Here is a 13,488-nt window from a genome sequence, read left to right as displayed (position 1 = left end):
TATAGATATACATTACATATTTTATTTTCACTTACAACTTGACTGCATTTATTTGCCAATTTTTATGTAGTCTACCATTTGACTGGAATTCCATTTCATTTGTTGCACAGACAGCCCTTATAAGTCCGTCCTCTGCAATGTGCAGATTCCATTCCCATAAAGTGGAGCAAGGAAAACTAGAAATCGCCAAAAAAATCTGCCAAAGCCTTCCAGTTTGTTGTTTTTAATTTCAGTTGTCTTCCTACACTTCATTCAACGGCAAAATATTAGTCACTTGTCTTTATTGAATGTGGGCATTCAGCTTGTTACCGGAGAATAGCCCTCGGTTCTTGTCTTCGGTGCAGGAAAGAATTCGAACACTGAGACAAATAGTGCCAAGCGAGTATAGGGTTATTAGCTAGCAGAGGGTTAGTAACAAAAGTACACTTGACCAGGGAGTGTCAAGCAGGCTACTCAGAGAGTCTGAGTGCCGCGATACAGTCATCTTCTCAGGGCTTTGTACCCCTTTTCTCCTACTTCTCCCTGTTAACATTTAACTGCCAAGTCAGGGACCCCTGTAGAGACTATTTCTTTGGCTTAACGTTTACCAATTTAGGGACCCTGTAGGGACCACTTTATTGAGGAATGTCACCACAGCCTGTCTCTTCCTCCTCCTGAATGTAAGCTCTCCCCTTCCCCCTTACAAGCTTAGGTTTTATAGAAACCACAGCTTCCTTTGCACACTCACATTTCATAGGTTTACATAATATTTAACTTAATTCCATAATTATAATGATGTTTATATTTGGCATAAAGAATTTGGAGACATACAGTGGACTCTTGGTCAATATGCAGCCTCACTGATGAAAACAGAAATGTGTGGGATATTAAAGGATTGTCCCTTGACTGTGAGTGTTCACTCACCAATGAGATGTGTCACCAAGGAAGGCAAGCGTGTGGTCACTCAGTGAATCGGTGAAGTGAGGGTTGGGTAGGAGAGCTTCCCATACTTGGTTGAAGCTCAGCAGAGTTTTAATGCAGGGAAGTACTGTGCCACAGAGAAGCCAGAAGAAAAAACAGAATTCTAGTTCTACACTATATACTTTTCCATCAATGTATTGGGTATGACAACCAACACTTTTTGCCCTAACATAATACCGCTCTTCATGTCTCCCACAGAAATATGTTCCCTGAGAACCTCGTCCAAGCCTGTTTCCAGCAGGTAATATTAAAGATGTGTGCCCACCAGTAGCTTCCCATTACCAAATGCGATTGTTTTTTTTCTGTTGTGACCCAAAAAATTGAACTGGCCTATCAAAAATGGCAGCAGGAAGTGCACGTATGAATGCAGGGCTTCAGAGGACTCCCTGTCTGGTATCCCTGGTCTGTCCGGCACACAGGGCAGTACGTGCCTTAGCTTACTCTGTTCCCCTTTCTTCTGTGCTTATTTCCCCCAAAAGGCTCCAATGGAGCAGGGTCAGGAATCTGTCCATCAATGGGTGTATTTAAATACGGCCTCGGGTACCTATTGTTGTAGAGCCCTGTTGTATTCGTCAAGAACGTTGCAGCACAGTGAAAAAAAAGTCCATCTCCTCTTTCCTCTCCCTCTAGTGTTGGGAAATCAGTATCTAACTTACGCAGTGGGGTTAGCGTGCCTGGGATTCCTGGGATTCAGGCTTCTCCTTAATCATCATGTCCCATTGCTGGGGCTCTGGGGGCAGTTGTGCGTCAGTGGTAGAATTCTCATCTTCTGTGCAGAAGACCCGGGTTGGATTCCCAGCCAGGGTACCTTGTGCGCAGCCTCCACCTGTCTGTCAGGGGAAGCGTGTGTGTTGCTATGAATCTGAAGAAGTTTCAGCAGAGCTGCCAGACTAAGACTAGGAAGAAAGACCTCGTGATCTACTTTCCAAAATCAGCCAATGAAAACCCTGTAAATCACAATGGTCCAATCCACAGCCCATCATGGGATGGCACAGGACTAGGCAGCGTTTAGTTCCGTGGTGCACGGGGTCACTGTGAGTCGAGGGCCGACTCAACGGCAGCTGACAATAACAGCTGGGACTCTAGAGAATAACAGAACAACAAAGTCATGATTCTTTTCCTCTAGGGAAATCTAAGAGTCTCCTCACTGCATTTACTTCAAGTCTTTTTCTCCTATTTGTCTAAGCGGTTTAGGACAGCTGAATGGGTCACAAACAGCTGTGCTCATTTACATAAATTACATGAACAGAGCCTCTGTGTGGACTCACTTGCCAACCTCCATGAGGCACAGAACCACCTCTATTTCGGGGGTACCTCTGCAGTCAGCCACAATGGTCATTTATCAGGTTCTTGGTGTTGGCAAAACCCTACAGAAGTAACATTTATGCCTGGGCTACCGACACGCTGGCTCTTTCTGAAACTTCGTGTTGAAGCTACACAGAAGCAAACAGCTGAAGGGAGGGAAGGGAAGTCAACAGAAATCTCACCCATGAAGAGCCCTAAAAAAAAAAAATGTTGATTATGGAACAACCATATAGTTAAATCTTTCTTTTTTTATAGAACTTATTTTTGTTGTTGTTGAGAATATACACAGCAGAGCATACAGCAATTCAGCAATTCCCACACGGTCACTTCAGTGACAGCGACTGCGTTCTTTGAGTTATGGAACCTTCCTCACCCCCCTTTTCTGAGCTGTTCCTCCCCCACGGCATAGCCTCGCTGCCCCGAGTTTCCTATCTAATCTTTCAAGTTGCTGTTGTCAATTTAATCCCATATAGATAGATCTTTTTTTCTTATTCAATTTTTTCACACATGAAAATAAATGCAGCAAAAGCCAGGCCATTTCAACAATTTTCCTGTGTGCACTGTCCATGTTTCGGAGATTGGTTACGTTCTTCAGGTTGCGCTAGGTAGATCTCAAAAGAGCACAGTGCTCAAGGCAGACAAGTCAAATCTTCCCTGGTGTTTATTAAAGTCAGGGTGAGTGCATTTATAAATGATGAGGGCTTTTTCCCAGGTGAGGGCCACAGAGTTGTTGTTAAGGATGATAAAAAAAAAAATTGGAAATGGATAGTGGTGATTGTTACACAACGTTATTGTTAGTTGCCGTTGGGTTGATTACAACATGGTGAATGCAGTTTGTGTCACTGAATGTAAAAATGGTTGAAATGTTTTGTTACATATATTTCACCACCACAGGATTTTAAAAAACAAAGAGATAAAAAAATGATTGAAGGAATCAAAGCATAATCTATCAGACCAGTTGCTGGCCAGCTGACCCCGACTTATGGCGCCCCCGTTGTATGTCAAAGTAGAACTGCACTCCGTAGGGTTTTCTGTGGCTGATTTTTCAGAAGTAGATTGCCAGGGCTTTCTTCCAAGGCACCTCTGGGTGAACTCGAACCTCCAACCTTTCAGTTAGCAGCCGAGCGTGTGGACTGTGCACCACCCAGGGACACTGGCATCTGCCAAAACACCTACAGATAAAACCCACACTTTCTTTCACATTATTGCTCCATCCATTTGTCCCTTATTAAAAAAGTGTGAGAACATTCTGGCATTATCGAATGGTGGTTGTGGTGGGGGGTCAGTGGTTTAGATTTGTTGATCCTACTTTTAGTTCCAAAATCTCGTGATTCCTTCCATCAAACACTGGAGGCAACAGTGTCAGAAGTAGAACCCTTGAGCGGCACTTGCTTGGCCAAAATGACGTTTTCCTGTGGTTTAGCTTTAGAAGCTTACAGTGGCTCTGTGTTTTTGTTCTTCCCCAACGTGCAGTACAAAACCAGACGTGAGGAAGTGAATCCTGCAGGTGAGCCAGAGATGAACATGACAGAAGACTCCGTCACAGCTGCCATGACGACCACAGTTTCCAAGGTACCGTTTGCATCATTTTCTCCTGCTCTTTCCCCGGAGCCTGCGTCGTGAGGTAGCAACACCACATGGGGAACACCGGGAACCCTGTTGCCTCTATTTCCCCACAACTCCTTACAATAGAGTGGGGTGTCTCTTTAGATTTGTAAGGCTACGTAGGCATGGAAAACAGGTCCACAAACTGCTTATCCAAAACCCCCCGGCCAGCTGTGAGTCACACTTCAGGCTTTAGAAGGCCATGAACTGTATCCGCTGTATACTGTGTAACACCCGTATGTGAGATTGGCAACAATGCGCCAGAATCAAGTGCATCAGTATTTCTGCTTTGGAGAACACAACCAAAAACCAAGCCCGCTGTCTTGGAGTCGATTCCTGTAGGACAGAGTAGACTTCAAAGGCAACTCATATTTAAAATAACCTCAGAAAGTGCCTTGATTCTAAAATTCTTTCTAAAAATGTAAAACATTAAAAATTAGGAATCTTCAAAAGGAGTATTCAAATGTAGACCTCAAACGTTTTTAACTAAGATTCTCTGTTGAAGGCAGAAAACCTTTAAACTTGATTTGAGTGGGTAAGACTTGTTACAAGCAGAGTTGTTTTTGTGGTTGTTTTAATCATGTTTTCTTAAAGAACTGTCAACTTTGACTAGTAGGTCACTCGTTTATTATGTCTGGCTATCATATCTTTTCATTTCAGGGCCTGTGCATTTTAACACAATTATAATCAAGCATCAACATATTTTTTCTTGGCTTTGATCCACAGAACAAGACAAAGGAATACACGGTTGTGGGCCTCTATTCCGATGGCATGAATGTCCTGGGCTTGATTGTCTTTTGCCTCGTCTTTGGGATTGTCATTGGAAAAATGGGAGAAAGGGGGCAGATTCTGGTGGATTTCTTCAATGCCTTGAACGATGCAACCATGCAGATTGTGCAGACCATCATGTGGTGAGCAAACCTGCTTCCCCAACAAGTCCGTTCCCTCAAAATGAGAAGGAAGGGGATCGCCTTTCCATGAACCGCACTCTGGAGAGGCCAGACATTTAATAGAAAGACTCCAAGAAAAACCAGTTGCCATCAAGGCGATTCTGACTCTGGGCAACCCCATGTGTGTCAGAGTAGAACTGTGCTCCATAGGGTTTTTGATGGCTGATTTTTTTTTGTAAGTAGATCACTAGGCCTTTCTTCCGAGGTACCTCTGGGTGGATTCGAACCCCCAACCTTTAGGTTAGCAGCTGAGCACATAACCGTTTGCACCACCCAGGAATTCCATCAAGACCCTAGAGTATTAACTGACCCCAGGTACTACTGAGGAGTTAGTTCACTAACAGAGTCTAGACATTAACCACAGCCTTTCGCCCCCAAGCCCTAGGAGATCATCTTGTACCCAACAAGCCTTCGCGTAAGAAGTAACTTCTAATGGAATGATTTGAGGGGGTTCCTTGCCCATCAAAACTCAAAGTACTTTCCTTACTAGGCCCCATGCAGAAGTGATATTCAAGATATATACAACTGGTACAGCTTAGGCACTAACCCTTCCGAACGGAAGCTGCTATCGTGTGGACACACCATCAACACCACCCCAATATCTGCCCCGTCCCTGGAGAAGCCAAGAAATCCAGCTTTCCTCGTACATCTTTGCCCTGTTATCTCACATTGAATCAGTTGACAGTTATTTATTTAGTCCAAGGTGTAGATACTGACAGTGATGAAGAGGGTTTATGAAACCACCAGTTCTTTGAGCCAGCAGGTCATTTCATCCTGCTGAACCTCAGCTCTGTCATCTGTAAAAAGGACCATAAAACCTTCTCCCAGGGTTGGGAGAAGGATGTTAGGTGAAATGAGGCATGTTAAAGTACTTAACCCAGTGCAAAGTGTGCAATAAGCACACCACAAATACGGCCATTAGAGCCACTCCCACTGCTACTATTACTACGTCTATTGCTGATACCAACCATAACCGTAACCAGTTGCTTCCAGCCCATGGAGCCCCCATGTGTGTCAGAGTAGAACTGTGCTCCATAGAATTTTCAGTGGCTGATTTTTTGGAAATAGATTGCCAGGTATTTTCCCCAGGTGTATCTGGGTGGACTCAAACCTCCAACCTTTGGTTAGCAGCCAAGCGCACTAACCATTTGCACCACCCAGCAATGCTTGCTGATACAATTACCTGGAAACAAGGTGATATGGCTAGAAAGAGCTGAGTGTCTATATTTGGAGGTGACCTTCAGATGTGACAGTCAGCAGGATGTTTGTGAACTGGGAACACCAATTTGACTACACGTTCTTGCCAAGTTTGCCCCTTTAGGGCACGTTGGATAGTAGAAATTAAAGTGCATGCAGGTACTGAAACCTGGAGGCAGTGTGGCCACCCAGGGCTTGACACTGAGACCTGGGCTTCATGATGTACCTGTGTTCCTCCTGGCTGGACACATATGCCAAGCCGAGTGTGCGCCGTGCCCTGACTTCTTCCTTCCCCAACATCCCCAGCCGAGAAAATCCCTGATCACAGAAGGCCTCTTTGCTGTACTTGCTTTCTAGTTACATGCCGCTTGGGATTCTGTTCCTGATCGCCGGGAAGATCATAGAAGTTGAAGACTGGGAAGTATTCCGCAAGCTGGGCCTGTACATGGCCACAGTGCTGAGTGGGTATGTCAGACTCAAGGGAAGATGCATCACCCTCATTTGATTCAATGGACGCTGCCGAGAGATGGGTTTCAGTTGGTTAACATGGGCTTCCCTCCTGTGTGCAAGGGAAGATGGGGTTCAGGGAGAAAAGCGTGGGGGGGGCTGCCCTTTAACAGCTGTTCTGGGGGTGCTCACACTGTGATCCTCACCAGCTCTTGGCAGAACATACTGGGCCAGCCTTTGTCGCTGCCTTTATTGGTTGCATTAAAATTGTGGTTTACCTTCTTGTAGCCTCTGTTGGTTCTCTCCCAGCCTTCACTTCCTCAAGGACGTAAACCAGGCAGGCACGTGAGAATGGCCCCAGGTACCCTAAGCCTGAGAGAAATTTTAAAAAACCATCAAGCCGACTCCGACTCACGGCAGCCCCACGTGTGTCAGAGCAGAACTGCACCCCGTGGGGTTTCCAGTGGCTGGTATTTTGGAAGCAGACCAGCAGGCCTTTCTTCTGAGCCACCTCCGGGTAGACCTAAACCGCCAGCCTAGAGGTTAGCAGCCAACTGCTTTAACCGAGTCAAAAGAAATTAAACCAAAAACAACCCATTGCCGTCCAGTTGAAATTAGGCAGGGCCTAAGTGAAATCAGACTCCAGCAAGTGAGAGCGGGGTGGCTGGTTGGGCCAACCCAGTTGTTGGGGCTGGTAACTACTGCCATGCCTTGTATCATCAGTGTGTTTGAGAGGGTCCTGGGGACATCTTCAGCTTGTAGGAAGTGTGTGGGGCAGCAGGGGATGGGTCATTTTCACGTCCATTACAGCCCAGTTACTGGTTCCTTGACGGGAGGTGGGCTGGGTAGGTTATGAACGGTGCTCTTATAAACACCGAGTCTGGGTCAGGAGACATCGCATGTGCTAATGCATATTGACCAAGGGAACAAGTAAATATCACTGATGTGATGCCCATAGGTCAATACCCCTAAACACCCACCTTGAGCGATCCAGCCACCTAGTGGAACTTGATTGCGCTTGGGAGTCTCCATGCACAGAATTTGGTTCTTAATCTGAGCTTACCAAGAGCACAGCCCTGCCAGCCAGCCCATAAGCAGCCTGGGATCCTCCAGTGCAAGGGCTGGAACCAAGTCTCTGGGCCAAGTGGTGAAGGAGGCAGGACCACTGACCTCTTTAGAGGCCAGCCCTGCCCTGGAGCCGCCGACATAGGTGGGATCAGGGACTGTGATGAGGTTGTGTTATGCTGAGCCCTGTCATGATGGAGCTCTGCTGGTTTCTATTCACTTGCCCTGTCTAGGTTTCTATGGAGTCCTTAGAAGGAGCCCTGGTGGTGCAAGTTGTTAAGCACTTGGCTGCTAACCAGAAGGTCCATATTCACTTGCCCTGTCTAGGTTTCTATGGAGTCCTTAGAAGGAGCCCTGGTGGTGCAAGTCATTAAGCACTTGGCTGCTAACCAGAAGGTCCATAGTCCAAACCTACCAGCTGCTCCGTAGGGAACAGATGTGGCAGTCTGCTCCCATAAAGATTCACAGCCTTGGAAACCCTATGGGGCAGGTCCACTCTGTCCTGTAGGGTCACTATGAGTCGGAATTGACTGGACCACAATGGGTTTGGGTTTATGGAGTCTTTGGGTGGCACAAATAGTTAAGCACTAGGCTACTAAACAGAAGGTTGGTGGTTAAAACCCACCCAGAGGCACTTCGGATGATAGGCCTGGTGATCTGCTTCCAAAAGGTCACAGCCTTGAAAACCCTATGGAGCGCTTCTACTCTGCATACATGGGGCCGCTATGAGTCAGAAGCAGCTTGGCGGCAACTGACAACATCAACTAAGTTAGTTCCTCACAGTTCTGAACCACAGACTCTCAATCTGAGACCCTCTCTCCAAGCCTCCAGGTTCTCCACAGAGATTGGCCATTTCTTAGTATTTCAGCCTCACACAACTGATCCATAAACTCTAAGTTGCTATTTAACTATACATGTCATCTAGCAAAGCTGTCTCATTTTTTCCAAAAAAATTTTGTTCTGGTAAAATACATATATCAAAAGTTTACCATCTTGGCTTCACTGGAGAATTCTACCAAACATTCCAAAAAGAGCTTACACCAGTGCTACTCAAACTATTTCATAACCCTGATTCCAAAACCAGGCAAGACACCACAAAAAAAGAAAATTGCAGACCAATATCTCTCATGAATATAGATGCAAAAACTCTCAACAAAATTCTAGCCAATAGAATTCAGCATCATATAAAAAAAAAAGTACAAAATGACCAGGTAGGATTCATACCAGGTATGCAAGGATAGTTCAACATTAGAAAGTCAATCAATGTAATCCACCACGTAAATAAAAGAAAAAAATCACATGATCATCTCAATCGATGCAGAAAAGGCATTAGACAAAGTCCAACACCCACTCCTGATAAAGACTTTCAGTAAAATAGGTATAGAAGGGAAATTCTTCAACACCGTAAACAGCATCTATACAAAACCTCATGAATTAGAAACTGACTCGACAGCAATGGGCGTTTTGGTTTTATACAAAACCAACAGCCAACATCATTCTTAATGGAGAGAGGCTGAAAACATTCCCCTTGAGAACAGGAACAAGACAAGGACGCCCTTTATCACCACTCCTATTTAACATTGTGTTGGAAGTCCTCGCTAGAGCAATAAGGCAAGAACAAAGGGCATCCAAATTGGTAATGAAGAAGTAAAACTGTCCCTATTTGCAGATGATATGACACTATATGTAGAAAACCCGAAAGACTCCAGAAGAAAACTACTGGAACTAATAGAAAAATTCAGCAGAGTAGGAGAATACAAGATAAACATACAAAAATCAGTTGGATTCCTATACACCAATAAAGAGAACGATGAAAAGGAAATCAGGAAAACAATACCATTTGTAATAGCCCCTAATAAAATAAAATACTCAGGAATAAATCTAACCAGGGATATAAAAGACCTATACAAAGAAAACTACAAAACACTACTGTAAGAAACCAAAAGAGATCCACATAAATGGAAAAACATACCATGCTCATGAACAGGTAGACTCAACATTGTGAAAATGACAACTCTACCCAAAGCAATTTACAAATAAAATGCAATCCTGATCCAAATACCAACAATGTTTTTTAAAGAGATGGGAAAACTAATCATTAACTTTATATGGAAAGCGAAGAGGCCCTGGATAAGTAAAACACTACTGAAGAAGAAGAATAAAATAGGAGGACTCACACTACCTGACCTCAGAACCTACTGTACAGTTACGGTAGTAAAAACAGCCTAAAACTGGTACAACAACAGATACATTGACCAACGGAACAGAATTGAGAACCCAGATGTAATTCCATCCACCTGTGGTCACTTATCTTTGACAAGGGCCCAAGGTCAATCAAATGAGGAAAAGACAGTGTTTTTAACAAATGGTGCTGGCAAAACTGGATGTCCATCTGCAAAAAAAAAGAAACAGGACCCATACCTCACACCATACACAAAAACTAATTCAAAATGGATCAAAGATGTAAATATAAAACCAATAACTATAAAGATCATAGAAGAAAAAATAGAATCAATGCTAGAGGCCCTAATACATGGCATTAACAGGATACAAACCATGACTAACATCACATAAACTCCAGAAGATAAGCTAGATAACCGGGATCTTTTCTAAAATTAAACACTTACGCTCATCAAAAGACTTTACCAAAAAAGTAAAAAGAGAACCTACAGACTAGGGAAAAAATTTTGGCTTTTACAAATTTGACAAAGGTCTAATCTCTAAAATCTGCAGGAAAATCCAGCACCTCTACAACAAAAAGGCAAATAATCCAATTAAAAAAATGGGCAAAGGAAATGAACAGACACTTCACCAAAGAAGATATTCAAGGGGCAACAGACACATGAGGAAATGCTCAAGATCACCAGCAATTAGAGAAATACAAATCAAAACCAAACAGATACCATCTCACCCCAGCATTACCGGCACACGTTAAAAAAAACAGAAAATAACAAATGATGGAGAGGCTGTGGGGAGATTGGAACTCTTATGCACTGTTGGTGGGAAAGCAAAATGGTACAACCATTTAGGAAAACGATATCGCACTTCCTTAGACAGCTAGAAATAGAACTACCGTAGGATCCAGCAATCCCACTCCTAGGAATATACCCTAGAGAAATAAGAGTTGTCACATGAACAGACATGTACATCCATGTTCATTGCAGCATTGTTCACAATAGCAAAAAGATGGAAACAACCTAGATGCTCATCAACAGAAGAATGGGTAAACTAACTATGGTACATACACACAATGGAGCACTATGCAACAATAAAGAACAATGATGAATCTGTGAAGCATCTCGTAACACGGATGAATCTGAAGGGCATCATGCTGAGTGAAATCAGTCGATCACAAAAGGACAAATATTGTATGAGACCACCACTATAAAAACTCATGAAAAGGTTTACACAAAGAAAGAAACAATCTTTGATGGTTACGAGGGAGGGGAGGGGTCGAGATGGAAAAACACTAAGTAGACAATAGATATATAACTTTGGTAAAGGTTAAGACAGTACACAATACTGGGGAAGCCAGCACAACTTGTCCAATGCTAGGTCATGGAAGTGCCATAGACACATCCGAACTCCCTGAGGGACCTTATTGCTGGGCTAAGGGCCATGGGGACTGGGGTCTCAGCGAACATCTAGCTCAATTGGCTTAACATAGTTTATAAAGAAAATGTTCTACATCTACTTTGGTGAGTAGCATCTGGGGTCCTAACAGCCTGTGAGCGGCCATCTAAGATACTCCACTCGTCTCACCCCTTCTGGAGCAAGGGAGAGTGAAGAAAACTAAAAATACAAGGGACAACTACCACAGCCTCCACCAGACTGAGTCCAGCACAACAAGATGCTGCCCGGCTACCACCACCGACTGCTCTGACAGGGATCACAATAGAGGGTCCTGGACAGAGCTGGAGGAAAATGTAGAACAAAATTCTAACTCACGAAAAAAGACCAGACTTACTGGCCTGAGAGAGACTGGAGAAACCCTGAGAGTATGGCCCCCAGACACTCTTTTAGCTCAATAATGAAGTCACTCTTGAGGTTCACCCTTCAGCCAAAAATTAGACCGGCCCATAAAACAAAATGAGACTAAAGGGGCACACCAGCTGAGGGGCAGGGACTAGAAAGCAGGAGGGGACAGGAAAGCTGGTAGTAGGGTACCCAAGGTCGAGAAGGGAGAGTGTTGACATGTCATGGGGTGGTTAACCAATGTCATAAAAAAAATATGTGTACTAACTTTAATAAGAAGGTGGTTTGTTTTGTAAACCTTAATATAAAATACAATTTAAAAAAAAGAGAAAGAGTTTAAGAGCAAAGATACCACTTTGAGAACTAAGTTGTGCCTGACCCAAGCCACATATTTTCAGTTGCCACATATACATGCGAAGGCTGGACAACAAATTAGTAAGATCGAAGAATTTATGCCTTTGAATTGTGGTGTTGGCGAAGAATATTGAATATTCCATGGACTTCCAGAAGAACGAACAAATTTGTTTTGGAAGAAGTACAGCCAGAATGCTCGTTAGAAGCGAGGACGGTGAGACTTTGTCTCACATACTTTGGACATGTTATCAGGAGGGACCAGTCCTTGGAGAAGGACATAATGCTTGGTAAAGGGAGGGTCAGCAAAAAAAGAGGAAGACCCTCAAAGAAATGGGTTGACTCAGTGGCTGCAACAGTGAGCTCAAGCATAGCAACGATTGTGAGGATGGGACAGGACCAGGCACGTTTCATTCTATTGTACATAGAGGGCTGCGGTGAGTCAGAACCAACTCCACGTGCCCGACGACAACAACAGAGTGCTCAGACCCGGCTTCGGTACACACAAGGTGATTGACAGGTAAATGGTAGATGATTAAACCATCTGAATTTAATTCATTCAACAAATATTTGTTGTTCTAGACCCTGTAAATACAGGAAAGATAAGTCACAGACTCTTCCTTCTCAGGGTGGAACCAAGTATTTGAATAGGAAATTAAAGACCAGGGCAGTCTGAAACGCAGTTTCAGCTATGTGAGGAGCAACCAGAGATCATGAAATACCATTGGAAATTAAAAATATTATAGCTGAAATGAAATTTCAATAGAAAAATCAGTAGATAAAGTTGAGGGGATCTCTTCCTCAAAACAAAGCGAAACATCCAAAAACCAAGAGATGGAAGGTAACAGAGAAAAGAAATGAAGGATTAATCAGGGGGTCTAACATGTGACTAATAAAAACTCCAAAAGGAGAAAACAAAGGAAGTAAAAATGAGAGAAATATTAATGAGCTAATGTTAGAAAAATTTCCACAACTATAGAACATGAATCTTTAGATTTGAAAGGGTTTTTTTGTTTGTTTGTTTTGGTATTGCGTGTCCAGCATAATTCATAAATAAAACCCCCCTATCGAAGCATTTCATTATGAAATACCAGAATATTAGGTAAAGGGAAGATCCTAAAAGTTTCTAGAGTGAAAAAAACCATATTGAGAATTAGAATGACATTGGCTTTTTTAACAGCAACGCTGAATGCTAGAAAACATGAGACCTTTAAAATTCTGAGGAAAAATAGATATCAACTAGAATTCTCTATCCAAACTACCAATAAAGTGTGAAGGTAGAAGAAGTTAGAAGAAAAGAAAAAAAAAAGTTTGCTATCTTGAAAAATTGGAAAAGGATAATGGCAATGACTGAACAGCACGGTAAAGATAACTAACGTCGCTGAATCGTACGCGGGAAGAATGTTGATGGGCAAGTGGTTGTTACATACAAGTTTCCCACAATGAAAAAAAGTACATAAAAATTTTTAAGAAAAAGGAAGGAAAAAAATATTGCCATTTTAACCATTTCTAAGCAAACCATTCAGTGACATTAATTACATTCAATGTATTGTGCAACCATTACTGTTTCCAGAAGTTTTCGTCACCCCAGACAGAAACTCAGTTACCTGTTAAGCGGTAATTCCCCCTTCTC

At 43.2% G+C, this 13,488-nt stretch overlaps 1 protein-coding gene across 1 annotated transcript in view; it reads left to right on the top strand.

Moving 5' to 3' along the window:
- SLC1A1 (solute carrier family 1 member 1) overlaps nt 1-13,488 on the top strand; it is an 88,302-nt gene that overhangs the window by 52,468 nt on the left and 22,346 nt on the right. Inside the window, exons 5-8 of the mRNA XM_049895593.1 lie at nt 1,159-1,201; nt 3,739-3,837; nt 4,597-4,781; nt 6,375-6,482. Coding sequence (XP_049751550.1) covers nt 1,159-1,201; nt 3,739-3,837; nt 4,597-4,781; nt 6,375-6,482 — 435 coding nt within the window. The remainder of the gene's footprint in view (nt 1-1,158; nt 1,202-3,738; nt 3,838-4,596; nt 4,782-6,374; nt 6,483-13,488) is intronic.

Source organism: Elephas maximus, chromosome 9 (assembly GCF_024166365.1).
Source record: "Elephas maximus indicus isolate mEleMax1 chromosome 9, mEleMax1 primary haplotype, whole genome shotgun sequence".
NCBI classification, from domain to species: Eukaryota; Metazoa; Chordata; class Mammalia; order Proboscidea; family Elephantidae; genus Elephas; species Elephas maximus.
Note: the sequence above shows the minus strand (reverse complement) of the source record. Positions and strands in the feature narration are given on the sequence as shown.